Consider the following 15735-nt stretch of genomic DNA (forward strand, 5'->3'; position numbering starts at 1 on the left):
ATTTGGTATGTGCCAGGGGACAAGAACACAAGGGGACTTTCATTTCTTCATAGTTTTGTAATTGTTGTGTAATTAAAAATAAACGAAAACAAGAAAGTAGCATAGTGACAATATGAAACCTCACAATCAGGTTCTGTTTTAGTCTCTTCATTCACTTATTTATCCACTCATCATCCATCACACACTATTTTTCAAGCACAGTGTCAAGCACTTGATTTACAAAGACCCACAGGACAGATGTGGTGCCTGTCCTGATGCTGCTCAGGAATGATTTTTAATAAGCAATTATCCTTCTTAGAATTCTCACCAGTCTTAGGAAGCAGAGCAAGAAATGCCTAAAATCTAAGCCAGGACTTTCTTCTGTATATATAACAAATGAATAAAAAGAAAGTCAGGAGCAAGCATTTTCAGCACTCTTTATAATAATGCAAGGGTTACAAGCCTGCTCTCAGAATAAGTTACATCTCTAAGGAAGAACTTGAAATGTGACTTTATGTTGAGTTTTTAGCTATCTACTCAAAATCACAATGCATGGAGGGCAAGACTGAGAAGGCACAGGACAGAAATAAGAAGATATATCCTAAAATACCTATAGTTCCTAAACAGTCTTCATCTCTAGAGTTTGAAATATGCTATGAGCTCAGGCCTTGCCAATTTGGGGAAAGGTGTGGGTATTTTGCTCTAGGACCTACTGAATCAATTGAGAGTGGACAAGACACCCCCCCACAGTAGAAAGTCCCAGTTGAGTTATGCGATGTTACTGTTTCCTGCTTAAGCCAAGGACGATTAATTGTTGAGATGCTCTGGGAAAGCAGCTAGGAGGCCACCTTGGCACTGTCATCTTTCTCCTGGACTATTGAAGAGACCTCCTAGTTAACCTTTCCACTTTGTCCTCTTCCTATGCAGGCCCTGTTTGCCACACTGCATCCCATTTTTAAAAGTAGAAATCTGATCATAATACCTTTTCATAACTAGTAACTTCCCATAAGCCCCAGAGAAAAGGCCAAAGTCCACGATGTAAAAGCTGGCCATCTCTGTACCAACACCCATGGCCCGATTCTACTTCTACTTCCCATTTACCCTATTTTCTCATTTACCCCCCACACATTTTTGTCCTTGGTCAATTTACTTAAGAACAATTCTTTTCAAAAACGTGTATCTTTAATTCACCCATTTCTTACAATCATCAGCCACCTTAATCTAAAATAATACTCTCATAAGCACACACAACACAGATACAGACTCTGTCTGACTCTGTCTTCTTATCCTATTTTTTTTTTTTTTTTTGTGGAACTTAACACAATGTGACAAATATGTTTACTTGCATATTTGCTTTCTGTTTGTCTAGAACAGAAGCTGCATGTGAAGGAAAACTTTTGCCAGTTCGTTCACTAATATATGCCTAGTGCTTAAAAAAGATCTGATGAGTGAATAAACTAATAAATTCCTATGAAACACTTGAAGTTCAGATGCTGATGACTGATCGATTTGGGAACTGGAAGATAGTTTAAAATAAGATCTCTGCTTTATTTTCCTTCTTACCCATTCATAAATATGTATGCTTCTATAGCAATGCACCACAATAAATATACAAGTAGAGGAGTAAATAAACACACTCTCTAATGCACATTACCTCCTCTGAACCCAACATGAGCAGAGCACTTTCACATACACTAGACGTCAGGGCCCGAGGGCTTGGTTGATCCAGCACCTTACCCACCGTAAGTACCATTGAGTAAAAAATACACTCACTATATGACAGTATCCAAAGAGAAAGCTGACAGATACTTACTTAACTTGTACTTTTCTTCCTCCTAGATTTGTACACAATCAAAGGGAACTCCCACGGGACCCCGTGCATGTTCCCCTTCGAGTACAACCGGCAGTGGCATCATGAGTGTACTCGGGAAGGGCGGGAAGACCACTCCCTGTGGTGCGCCACCACAAGCCGATACGAAAGAGATGAGAAATGGGGCTTTTGCCCAGATCCCAGTAAGAATGAAATGTGTTCTCCGTATGTCATGAATGAATCAGAGATGATTAGAAAGCTGTCTCTAAAGGAAAGCATGGGGAGTGATTCATTGAGGTCTGAATAAGCACTCTGATTCCATTTATCCAGATTTTGATTTCTTGTTTGTTTTTGCCTTCAAAAGACAATCCTGGGTTTTATTCCTTTTTTTCCTTATGTTCAAAAGATGTTAATTAGTTGTTCTTCATTAAGCTGGGTGCATAAGGATGCTTTTACTAGAATTAAATTATAATACTTTGTGATCTCATTAATGCCAGCTTCTGGGCTGAACGCTTCAAAACAAACTTAAATTTATATAAAACTCAGGTCTCCTTTCAATCCATTTCCACTTGTGAACTGCCTTAATTTCTCCACTACTCGACTACTTTTCTTGTTCACTGTCAAGTCCAGGCATCATCTGGCACCTTGATGATCTAAGATCTCTGTTGCCCTCATTATTTCTCATCAATGAGTGATGATCTTTCTTTCTTTCCCTACTACTTGTTTTTCAGGTATCACCACAAAATCTTTTTTCTTTTCTTAACTTGATTTTCAAGGTCTAGTGACAGCTGCAATGTTCTAGCTTTTTTCCAGTAATTACTTCACTATTTTAGTTTTATTTCTTCAAGAGGTGTCTAATGTCTCTTAAGTGTTGGGGAATATGTATATATACTTTCCTCTTTTGTAGTCAGTGTCCTTCACCTTGGTTCCTGTGAATCAGAAAATATGGCTTTTACCTTCTCTTTATTTTCCAAGACTACCTATCCTCTACATATATATATAAGAAAAAGAAAAACTGACTTTGATACAAAATAAATAAATAGAGCAACTCTAAAGAATCTGACTAGTAAATAAGAAAGTTTTAACTTTTGAAATCAGTCAGACCAACTTTGACATTCTGCTTCCCCCCAGTAATAAGATCTTGAGTTTCTATTTCCTCTCCATAATGGAGACAGTGGTGTGTACTAGGGTTATCGGGAAGGTCCTATTAGATGGTCAATTTCAGACACTTAAGAGAGTACCCAGCACATGACAGGTATTCATCAGGATTAGCCATGGACATCAGTGTCATCATTACTACATCATCATCAAATCTAACTTATCCTTTCAGCATGCACTTCTGTATCAATGACTTTCTATCAATAAACAATAGTCTAGGTATAGTAGTGAACACCAAGAATATTAGGGCTTAGAACTCTTTCTTCAAAGCATTTTGCACCTAGATGGAATACAGGGCAAAAATGTAGACTATATTTGATAAGAAGCTGTAGATCCACCTGGGGATAGCCTGGCCTGTGTCAGAGATGCAGTGTGTTCAATTTGTGGGACCCCAGCATTGCTTCTTCTTTTTTCTTTTGACAACTGGTGTGGTTGATGCTGTTGCAGATGATTTTTCATCAGACAATTCATAGTATTCATGTAATTCTGTGAAACATGCATCTATATACAGAGGTGATATTAAGACATTAAGATATTAAGATATTAAGCCAATATGATTTGGGTCAGATCGAGAACTTAGTATAGGGATTAGCAATCCCGGAGGCCCATTGTTGATCTTAACTCCTTAACTACTGGAATATGAAGAGGAAGGAGAGTTGCAAGGCAACAATGAATATTTGAGAAGCGCAAGACAGCAGCTTTTCACCAACCAGCAGGGAAGCATTATTTAATAACTGTCAGATTATCAGCTTTCTCCATTTGAATCTAAATTATGTATGTGGATGTATGTACATGTAACCCGTACTTTCTTTGGATTATGGAATCATGTTACATTATTTGTCATCTTCTCTTTCCATTTTCATCTTTAATAGATGTCATTATTAAAAATAAATAAGCTGATACTGATAAATTAACATGTATTTCACATGGCTGTAATACTGGTACACTTCTGTAAACTACAATAGTGTCCTTGAGTTTCTGTAAAGAGTCCTATCACCCTCCTCTGTCACTTTTAGCCAATTATGGTTTCTCAGCCTTAGTTTCATGGCACTCAGGGTTTTTGCTCCCCATACTATATATTTGTTCATCTTCCTACAGTTCAGAAGTTTCCTCTGTTTGACAGCCTGCCAGATTCTAGTTCTACTGACCTTTAGTACAACCAGCAGAGAGCATGTTTATTTGTATAGTGCTCAATTACAGTTTCAGTTTTCTTCCTTTCTTGTTACTTTTTAGTTCCTGGTGATCAACATAACTCAAAATGACGTGTTGGAGTCTTAAATCTGAGCAAACTGATAGCTCTTTCCATGGGGTCAACCAATGGATGGGACAGAGAGAAGTGAGCATAGTAAAGACTCATACTTTTGTATCCCATCTTTCTTATATGGAAGTTTTTAGTATTTCAATAAAATGATGCTGATGTTTTTTAAGTTTATGATTGAACAAAATTTAAATTTAGTACTGATAAACACAAACATACTAACAGTGAGGAATGTGACAAAAAACATAGTCACTATAGCTCCTCATTTGTAATAAGTATGATATATAAGAGTCTTTCTGAGTTTGTTGAGAGGCAATTTTGGGCCATTCTAGTTCTATCTGATTGTGTATTACACCGCTGGAAAGTCATGCTTGGTTTGAAATATTTTTTAAATGCTGACCTCTGGAATCATCTGATTGTCTTTGTATCTAGCTATGTACCAATCTGGCATGGGGAGGGCAGCTTCTCCCTTGAGGCTTGTCATATAAAGCCTTGTTAATGAACTATAGTCAGAGCTAAAAATCAAACATAAGTTTTTGACCAGAACCTGGGATCCTCACATATAAGGACAAATTTAGAGAATAAGGGAGAAAGTGGGGTGTTAATTAAGAGCTCAGGCTTCTGATCTGTATAACTAAGTTAACACAGATTTGAAAGAGAAAAATTTAAACATGCAGGTTGGAACAGATTTTATTTGAGTCAATCAGTTGGAAATGTGGCTTGGCAAGAGATTTCTATATAGTTGAGCATTGGGAAAGGGATTTGGGGGGGGAATGGGATAAATAGTCTAGAGTGTGTATGTAAAAGAAAGGAAAGGGACTTAGGGGCATCTCTTAAAACCTCAAGTCTTAATCTAAGTAAGGAAGATTGAAGCTGTAAAGGAGACTGAGAAGGGGCAACCACTGAAGTAAAAGTGTAGTCAGGCATGGAAAGTCAAAAAAGTGAGTATGTCATGAAAGAGAAGGTCAACTTTGCAAATGCTGCTAAAAGTCTGATTTGACAAGAACTGAAAATTTTCACTGGATTTGGCAACATGGAAATCACTGATGGCTTTAACAAGGAATATTCTATTTACCAGATGAAATAAAAATAAAAAATAAATGGGAAAAGAGCAGACAAGAGAAAACTTCCCAAGTTATTCTATGAAATCAGTATTATCTAGATTCCAAAACAAGAAAAGGAAAGTAAAGATCAATGTTTCTTCTGCAAAATACCCCAACAAGATGCTAACAAAAAGAACTCAATAACACATAAGAGGAATTGTACAACTTGATCAAATGAAACTTACTGAAGAATGCAGGTTTAAAATCTGAAAATCAATTAATGTAAAACCCATATCAATAGGATGAAGGACAAAACTACATGATCTCTTCAATAGATGCAGAAAAACATTTGACAAAATATACCTCTGTCAGGGAAAAAAAAATCCTCAAAAATCTAGGAACAGGACCCTCCCTGGTGGTGCAGCAGGTAAAGCAAAGCACTAAGAAGCTAAAGCCACTTCAGCATGAGTTCAATCCCACCCCAGAGGTGACCCACATGGCACTGCAGACCTCTCCTGACCCACTCGCTGCTCCCCTCAGCAGTGTCCTTCATCAGTCGGCCTGTTCTGTCTCTGGTGAATCCTCTCACCACCCCTGCATCTCTGGCCTGTTCTCCAGTTCTGTATGCATAAATAAATGAATCTTTAAAAAAAAAATATCTAGGTGGCCCCCCCTGGTGGCGCAGCGGGTTAAAGCACAGCACTGAGAATCTAAAGCCACTTCCGCATGAGTTCGATCCCCGCCTGTCCCAGAGGTGACCACATGGCGCGGCAGACCTCTCCTGACCTGCCCGCTGCTCCCCTCAGCAGTGTACTTCATCCATCTGCCTGTTCTGCTCCCCACTCTGTCTCACCACCCCCTCTGGGAATTTCCTCAATCTGATGATGGACATCTATGAAAACCCTAATATATATCATTAATGATGAAGATTGAAACATTCCCCTTAAAATTAGGAATAAGACATGGATGTCCACTCTCACCTATTCAACACTGTACTGAAAGTTCTAGTCAGGGAAAGTAGGCAAGAAAATTATATAAAAGGCATTCATAATGAAAAAGGAAGTAAAACTATCTTAATTTGAATATGATATGATTTTATATCATGTACACACATACACACACACACACACACCCAAGGAATCCACTAAAAATCTACTACAACTAATAAATGCATTCACTAGGCTACAGGATACAAGATAAATATTCAAAAATCAATTGTATTTTAATATAATTGAAATAAAGTTCATAAATTAAATGAGAAAGTTCCATTTATAGTAGTATCAAAAAAATAAATAAAGTACTTGGGAGAAAAATGAACAAAAGAAGTAAAAAAACTTATACTCCAAAAACTATGAAACACACTTGAAAAAAAATTAAAGAAGACCTTAAATAGATGGAAAGTTTCCTATGTTCATGGAATCAGAAGATTGCAAAAAATGGCACTTCTACAGCAATGTCTATGGAAATTCTAACAGGCCTCTTTGTTTAAATTCATTGGCTCATTCTAAAATTCATGTGGAAATTTCAAGGACACAGAATAATGAAAATAGCCATGAAAAAGAACAAAGTTCTTTTTCCAACTTCAAAATTTGTACAAAATTATAATAATCAAGACAGGGTGTCAAATGGAATAATGGAATGTACCTGAGACACCAGCTTTTAACCTTGTATTTTCAGTGGCCTAGAGAGACAATACTTGAAGAATCAGGAGAACTAATTGCAACCCATGTGACCCCCCTTTCCCCAGGCCAATGTAGGAGCTTGTGCTAAGTGGGTTCCTAGGGGTCACTCTCTGAGACAAGATGTGAATATGCCAAGGTTTCTTAGGGAGTGCTCTGGAGATCAATACATATGTGAAGGCAGAGGGAAGAGAGCAAGAATGTCCAGAGGGAGCTTGAAACAGACCTGATGACCCTATGAGGAGTTCTCAGGTTGGACTTGTCTCTAGTTGTCTATATTCTTGCAATGACCTGTCATAGTTTGCTAATTGCTGTTGTTAAGAGAGGAGGGGGGGAAGTCTCAACTAAGAGGATCCTTAAAGAAGGCTTAAGGCTTAACATTGATAGGTATCTGGGGAAATAAGGCCTTCGGACCTAAAGAGAAATCAGGCCAGCACATTCTAGCACCAATTCCCAGAACTGCACTTGGCATTCTATCTGTTACCCTACAACTTTCAAATAAGATCCATGGATGACAGGCAACTGACCTAAAGAGACAGAATGAGAACTTGTGTCTACCTACCTGAATACAAATGTAAATCCTTATATTTCAGTTAAAAATTAGTTAAAACCAAATTTCAATAACAAACTTAGCTGTTAAGAAAATGTGGACTGCTATTGAAAACATTTGAGTGGAAGTTTCCTTTTGATACACCTTGAGAACTTGCACAGATAATATAAAACTAAGGGAGATACAACAAACTGCAGTACAGACAAGCTTACCTGCAAGCCTCTCATTTTAACTGTTTAAGGTATAGAGTTCAATAAAGTTACTATTAAAAAAAAAGATTTTATTTACATAGTTCAGTCTATGTCCTGTTGAAAGTACAAACTTGGCTAAATTATAATGAGGTCGACTTAAGAGTCTTCCAGATTTTTTTTGACTATGCTCAACACTGTGTCCTGGGATTTACTATTAGGTTTTGTTGTCCAGTCTTTCCCCATGGAGAGATAAGAACACTCCTTCTGACACCCTGTCACTTCATATCTCCTTCTTCCATCCTACTATCTGCTAGTGGCCAAAGGCTACTCACACCTATTCTCCTTAGGAAGTGCTTTAAACCTTTCTTTCCAGGCCAGTGTTTTCCAGTGTTTGTTTTGTGCACCATATGCCTTAGAATCAGGAATATGTTTAAAATATAGCTTCCTGATTCCCACTTAGATCTACTGAATCAGAATGTCTGTGACTGAGAACCAGGGATTTGTATTTTTCTTACTAGCTAGCTAAAAGATTCTCAAGCACAGTGAAATTTTGTTAAATTCCCCCTGTTCCTCCCTCCTGGCCTTGGTTGTCACACTGTGGCTTAACTGACATCTGATAATTTTTATTGCCTTGCTATCTCAGCAATGGCCTAGCATTTTAACTGTAGACAAACTGCAAGAACTGAATGTCAATGGGGAAGTTTTACTCACCAGAGCAAGATGATTACTAAAAATTGCCTCCTATCTTTCCCTTTTCTTTCCTTCAAGTTTACTTGGTGATAACCTTGTCTTCTGCCCTCCTTCACTCTTGGGTCTCTCTGTAAATACCTGTGTCAGTCAGGAAACCCCAGAGATAACCTTATATATGGGGTCCAGTAACTTTTGCTTAATTAACTCAGTTCTGGACCAGACTTGAAATTGCAACCAGACATGAAAACAAAGCTTCCATTTCCTAAGGGAAACAGCTAAATATGAAGGGGGGAAAAATAAAGGCAGAAAAGATCTCATTGCAAAATATGTTTGAAATAATCTGGATTTAAATTAAGCAATTTCTTTACTATAGAACATATCAGAGCTCTTCATATGCTAATATGAATTTCCCAGTTGAAGATAGATGTACATTATGTCCCAGATTTTCTTGCAGGGGCTATTGAATTACTCTCTATTTCTTTCTGGAAAACACTGTTCTCGCTTTGAGCAGAGCACCCACCCATCACTTGTGTTCTTGTGGCCGCATGGCTCACATTTTCTACATTTGAAATTCTTTGGCTGAGTTGGATTTCAGGTGGCTCTTATGACTGCTTGATTCATGTATGGTTTGATTTTAAATATAAGCAAAAACATCCAAACTAGGTCCTCCTTTTCTGTTGTTTCAATAAACTTCATATTTCAGATCCACATTTCATACTTCATTAAATTTACATTTAAGCATAATTAGTACAATCCTTGGCCAATGTTTTACACATGAATTTTGCTTCCTTTCATTTTCTTAAACTAAATATCAGTGTTCCTGTTCTCAATGTTTATTTGAAAATATGTTCATTATAGACTTCTATTCCTACTGGATCTCTTTTATGTCATCTAGCATTTTGATACGGGAGAAAGCATTTGTACCTTTCTCAAATAAACGTTTCTCTTCATACAGTTTTCAGAATAAAGTTCTAAATGAATACTTTTGAAAGAAATGAATATTATGTTCACAAATATTTCACTTCTATTTTCTTCTCCAAAAACTGGTTTCTATTATTTTCCCAGAAATGATCAGAGCTCCTTTAATGATTATTTCTTGAATTTCCTTTAAATCTTGAAGGGGTTTAACAATTTAGTGCCAATGGAATGTTAATGTGGATTCATCACAGACCTAATCAAGATCAGATAAGGCTCTGAGGTTTTAGAAGCTGCAAGTTAGAGTCATTTCATTCAAATTCATCTTAGAACTATATTGCTTTAGAGATAAAATGCAATTACAGTTAATGTTTTAATGGATTTTGTTTCCAGCATCTGCAGAGGTAGGTTGTGATGCTGTCTGGGAGAAGGATCTCAACTCACACATTTGCTACCAATTCAACCTGCTTTCATCGCTGTCCTGGAGCGAGGCACATTCTTCATGCCAGATACAAGGTGGTGCTTTACTGAGTATCGCAGATGAGACTGAAGAAAATTTCATAAGGAGTAAGTAGGTGGAAGATACACATTAATATTGATATAATTAAAATTACTATAGTTAATATGCAAATACATATTCTTAAAAGTGCTGTGGATGCTTAATAAAAATCTGGGTTGCTCACACCAGAGTTTTGACCTGATTCAGGACCATTCCATTTGGGCCCAGTCAGATTTTTCTTTTTTTCTCCTCCATGGGGAAGAGAGATTGAGTCCTCAGAAAAGAACACAGGGAAGCTTGCACCTTCAGCAAATGGATCCCATAGACTGCTAAACTGTATAAATTCTTGTGTTTCTGGAGATCTTCATCACTTGATGTCCATTACTAAATAATTAAATCATTTATTAATTCAACACAGTCTTACCTACCCTTCATTGCATAAAGGTACATAGTAGGTATTCTGGTGGATACCAAAGAATTTAAAATTTAGTTAAAAAGAATAAGCACATGGTTGCTAACTAACAATACAAGACAATAATGTGAAATGTCAAAAGAATTGTGTTCATGAGCTGGAGCTTAGGTTTCATCTGTCACATAAACTCTGCTTTTCAACTTTATAGGTTAAATGTATTTGTAAGTATGTATATACAGCTTTTAAAATTGGTCTGGGAAAATTTGAAAATGTCACAAAATCATTCACTTTCAGTAAAAAATCCTGACATCCTTAAATTTTATTATATCAATACATGTAGTACATATTTATTCTAACAAAATAAATTTCAAATATGTAGAAAGTAAAGCAAAAGATCTCTCATAACTCTACAATTCAGAGATAAGCATGTTTTTCTGCAAAAACATATAAATGCATGTACACATATTATTTATGGGCAGGGGTGGCTGTTACGCAGCAATTAGGAATAGGGGCCAGAGAGCTTTGATACCACCTCTACCACCTTCCAACGGGGCTGCACAGGTAAGCAATTTAACCTCTCTGTGCTTTAGTTTCTTTTTCTTGCTAATGGAAATCATAATGACTACATGTTATAGTGCAGGTAAACTCTTAGAAAAGTGCCTGGCACACTTAACAAATATTCGGTGTATATTAACCATTGAATAGCAATTATACACAGACTTTATCTTCTTCACCTGCATATTGTCTATCAGTATTTTTAATGGTCCTGTATTATTATGGGTTAGCAACAATATATATTTTTTCAGAAAACTAAACATTAATCAATGCTTTTATTTAATCTACTATCCACATTCCAATTTTGCCAATTGATCCAGCAAGGCCCTTTATTGCATTTTTTTCTTCCAGTACAGCATTCAGACCAAGACTGCATGCTAATAGTTTGGCACCACGTCGCCTTGAGTTTTTTGTTTTTTTTTTTTTAATAATATTATAGTTTTGTTTTTTTTTTACATCATTTTTTGCCTTTTTCCATCTCAGTTGTAATCCCCATGGGTTTCCCACCACCAATTCACCCATGTGCCATAACCATAGTCCAGTGCACTACCCTCCATTTTTTATCCCATTTCCCTTTCCACCCCTGAAAAATGTCTCTGGTAAATAGCAACATGATAAATTTTTTTTCATTTATTTTAACCTTCCTTGAATATACCTTTGTGCACAGATCCCCATTTATTGCTCTATGAGTTTGAACTTGTGTGTTCACTAGTTGGAAAAGGAACATTTTAAGGCTTTGAACATCACTAATAGCTTCCTGAAGGGTTGTAACAAATGTGTGAACACTGCATGCCTGCCCCTTTGCCTGTAGACATGTGGATATGTGTACTGGGAAATTATTGTTGAAACTGAGTCTCATTACAGGAAAACAGTCATTTCAAAAATCAGTATTAGCCATTAGTGGTTTTTATCAGAGATTCTGCATACCTTTTATGAATGACAATGTTACCTATATTGACTACTAAGATTTCTAATAAAGGGCGTGGACTGGCTTATCAAATTCAAATAAAGAAAAAAGATACATAAGGGATTGGCATGTAAATATAATTATATAATTACACTCCAGGTGTTGTTTAGGAAAACAGAAGTCTACTCATAAAGACAGAAGCCTGTTCTGACCTAGGGAATTTTTTAATGAGTATAGCTTAAAATTTCTTGCTAATCATTAGTGAACCTTAGCTATAAGGAATTGTTTAAACTATTACAAATACTAAGAAGTAGCCAAAAGAATTACAATTTGAGTTTGCTCACAGAATTGTTAGCCAGTTTAGTTACAAAATTAGATTCTTTGTAAATTGAGAGATTACAGATTGCACAATGATTTTTATGTATACTGCTGAAACAATTGCATAGAAAAATCTGAAAATAACTCTGATAAGAATAATTTATATTTTAATTAGACTATTTGAAATATTACTTGATACCTGGGTTCAAAATGGGGACACTTTCTCCATCTCCCCAAAATTTAAGGATGTCTTCTCCATCTTCTCAAACATTGGGAAAAGATTCCATGTTAATTCCATAAAAACTTGGAAGGGCAACATCCATAAATATTATGTGATATCTGGAGTTTTGAAATTATAAAGTTCTTTTTCACTTTTCTTAAGTAGGTTGGGTTCTTCCAGTGTTCCATTGAAACGACCAGTAACAGAGCAAGCCTTATATAAATATACTGACCTTTTACCCTGGGTAAGCATACAATACACTATCCAAACTAAAATTCTTTTGAGAGTAAAAGGAACTGCAACTGATAATTACTCTGGAACTACTGGCATAAACTTAAAGAGTTTTCCTAGCAAAATATAATATACAGTCACTCTCTTTATAATTCATAGCTGTATGTTCTTAGTCTCAGGCGAGCCCCTGCGTCTGACTCAAAATAAATAGAGTTCCGAAGCAAATGAACTATAAGAGAGCAGTGTTCTCCTTTATAGATTAAAGATTAAATACTGACATTTGAAATTATCACAAAATTGGCCAGTTTCACTAAAAGTTTCTGATACAATTTTTTCCCAATTTAATGCATTTGTAAAAATGTTTATTCTAGAATTTTTTTAATGATTCAAGTATACAAAAAGATAAAAATCCGCTAACTCTGTAATTTTAAGAATCATACTTTTCTGCATAAGCATATTTATACATAATTTTTATAGCAAAAATGGAGTTGAATTAGATGCAAGGAGCTGTAGCACCATGGTCAGGAGTAAGAGTCACAGAGCCAGCCCAAGAAGAAGCAGCCTTGTGCATTAGCATTGCACCTGGCCCCTGCATCCCAGCCTGGCCTCAGCCTGCTCTGCAACCCTCTGGACACGCTGTCACTAGTACTAGGCTGTTCCTCTTCACCAGACATTCCCCCACTGGCTCTCACACTGGACAGCATCCTCCTGCTGCCCCCTAGCCTTCACTTGCTTCAGCCGGCCTTTTTTAAAAATTGAGGTGAAGCATTATGTTTTAGGAGTATAGGCTCACACTTCTTCAAATGTATGTAGCCACAACAAACCCATCAGCAAAGTGCTAATAACCACCTGTGCCACAATCCACTGGGCCCCTTTACCCTTTGCTCCCACACCCTCAGTAACCTCAAAATCAAGTATTTGCTTTCTGTCTGTTCATTAGCTTTATGTCTTCATATTCCATATATGTGTAAAATCACCAGGTATTTGTCTTTGTTTTTGACTTATTTCACTTTACCTTCTTACTGTGGAAGGATTGCCTCTATTCACCAACAATACTTACCTGTTTTTCTTTTCCTAGCCAGACTCCTAAAGAAATCTTTCCATTTTTTAAGCGTGAAAGAGTCCAAAATATTGAAAAGTAAGAAATCACACATGTACACACACATACCCTCTATACAGATTTAATATCATTCCTTCCTTCCCCTCACCCAGGGCCTGTGGTAGCCTCCTAATACTGGAGTCTTGAGCTTCCAAGCTGACGCCACCAGTCACAGGTGTTAAGGGAAGATAGAGGGCACCTTCTGTCCTTGGACACTTTCTCCTCCACCCTCTAAAATCTCCATGTGCATGAACTACACAAATAATAAGGCCTCAAATTTGTAACCACACACTTGACAACATTTGAAAGGCTGCATTTGGGGATACTTAGATTTAAGCTCTTCACAGCTAAACCACTGCTGTCAGTGAGTCTTTAGAAGACTGCAGTGTTTCTCAAGGCCTGAGAGTCTGGCTTTGTTATTCTGAAGTACCAGGGTGGGGTTTAGTATCACTTAAACCCTTTTCTGGCCTTGACTGGGGTTAAAGTATAACTTCCTGCTCCAGGAATAAGCAAGCAAGAAAGAAGTATAACATTGATTTTTTTCCCCCCCCTTAAAACTTCATTTCAGAACATTTGAACAGTGAAGCAGTGGAAGTATGGATGGGTCTGAATCAGCTGGATGAGAATGCTGGCTGGCAGTGGTCTGATAGAACACCTCTCAACTATCTGAACTGGAGCCCAGGTACTCACAGTTATTTACCTTTGACAAATGACCTCATCCCATAGTTCTAAACAGCAATATTTCCCACATGTTTATAAGTCATGCTATTTTATAAGTGGTTTATATATAGTTTGCAAGCCTAACTGAATTCCTGTATGACAAGCTTTTTCAAGCAACATATTGGAGGCCAAAAAGGTTAGTAATTTACCCAAGGTTGCAAGAAGCTTTGAGGCAAAGCCAGGATCCATAGCCATCAGCTGTTTTCAAAACAACAAATTATAATGAAAATATTTCTCTACTCTAAACCTATAAAATTGGGTTTACTGCATATGCCAGAGAGAAGGACTGACTCCTAGGTGTTAAAATTGGATACCCATATATTATATATTGATAAAATACATTATATGTATACATATATGTTAAATTAAATTGAATATATTTTTCAGACATTAACTTTGAGCCCTTTGTTGAATATCACTGTGGAACATTTAATTCACTTCTGCCAAATACCTGGAAAAGTCGGGATTGTGATTCCAAATTGCCTTATATCTGCAAAAAATATCTGAACCATACAGATCAGGAAGTGGTTGGTAAGTGGTTTTATTAATTGTCTTTGTGAGTTCCTTGCTCGCCCTATCAACCATAATCAGATTCCACTGTTTCTCTATTTTTTATTTTATTTTATTAAGGATTTATTTATGTATTCAGTACTGGGGTACAGGCCAGAGGTGCAGGGCCAGTGACAGGATTCACCAGAGTCAGAATGGGGAGCAGAACAGGCAGATTGATGAAGTACACTGTTGAGGGGAGCAGCGGATGAGACATGAGATCCCTGGCGGTCAGGGGATAGAACTTGCACCCAAGCAGCAATGGCCAGCTTCTCAGTACTGCACTTTAACCTGTTGTGCCATCAAGGAGGGCCCCTCTATATTTTTTAATGATTTATTTTTATTTATTTATACATACTGGACCTGGGATGTAGGCAAGAGGTGGGGATGAGAGGATTCACCAGACACAAAGTGGAGAGTAGAACAGGCAGATCTACTGAAATATACTGCTGAGAGGAGCAGCGGGTAAGATAGAAGAGGTCTGTTGTGCCAAGTGGTTTAGCTCTCTGGATTGGGATTAAATTTATGCTGCAGTAGCTGGGATAGCTTCATAGCGCTGAGACTTAACCCCTGGGCCACCAGGGAGGCTCCTCCTCTACTCTTTTGTTAAATAATTCCTAATTTATACTCAGCTAAATCTGTTTTTTATATTTATATGACTAAACATATAACTATATGGTAATTTATTATCCAAAAGCACCATGAATCTAAAAAATGTGTTTAGGGTTTTACCAAAAATTGAAACAAAGTAATTTAAACATAGAGAATATTTCTGCTTTCGTTTCTTAAAAAAAATAATAATTCGGCCCTCCCTGGTGGCACAGCAGATTAAAACTGCACTAAGAAGCTTAAGCCACTTCCGCATGAGTTCAATCCCCACCTGCCCGGGAGGTGACCACATGGCGTGGCAGACCTCTCCTGACTCGCCCGCTGTTCCCCTCAGCAGTGTATT

The 15735-nt window shown here is 37.1% G+C and overlaps 1 protein-coding gene across 2 annotated transcripts in view; it reads left to right on the plus strand.

Annotated features, from left to right (window-relative positions):
* The window catches only part of PLA2R1 (phospholipase A2 receptor 1, 180kDa), a 99506-nt gene that overhangs the window by 15262 nt on the left and 68509 nt on the right, over positions 1-15735 (plus strand). For both annotated transcript variants that reach the window (XR_001145719.1, XM_012728593.1), the window contains exons 3-6: positions 1819-1992; positions 9667-9840; positions 14083-14196; positions 14622-14765. Coding sequence is in view for 1 of the 2 variants with exons in the window: in XM_012728593.1 (XP_012584047.1) it covers positions 1819-1992; positions 9667-9840; positions 14083-14196; positions 14622-14765 (606 nt within the window). In the remaining variant the exon portion in view is untranslated. The remainder of the gene's footprint in view (positions 1-1818; positions 1993-9666; positions 9841-14082; positions 14197-14621; positions 14766-15735) is intronic.

Source organism: Condylura cristata, unplaced genomic scaffold (assembly GCF_000260355.1).
Source record: "Condylura cristata isolate star-nosed mole 26May11 unplaced genomic scaffold, ConCri1.0 scaffold00002, whole genome shotgun sequence".
In the NCBI taxonomy this organism is placed as follows: Eukaryota; Metazoa; Chordata; class Mammalia; order Eulipotyphla; family Talpidae; genus Condylura; species Condylura cristata.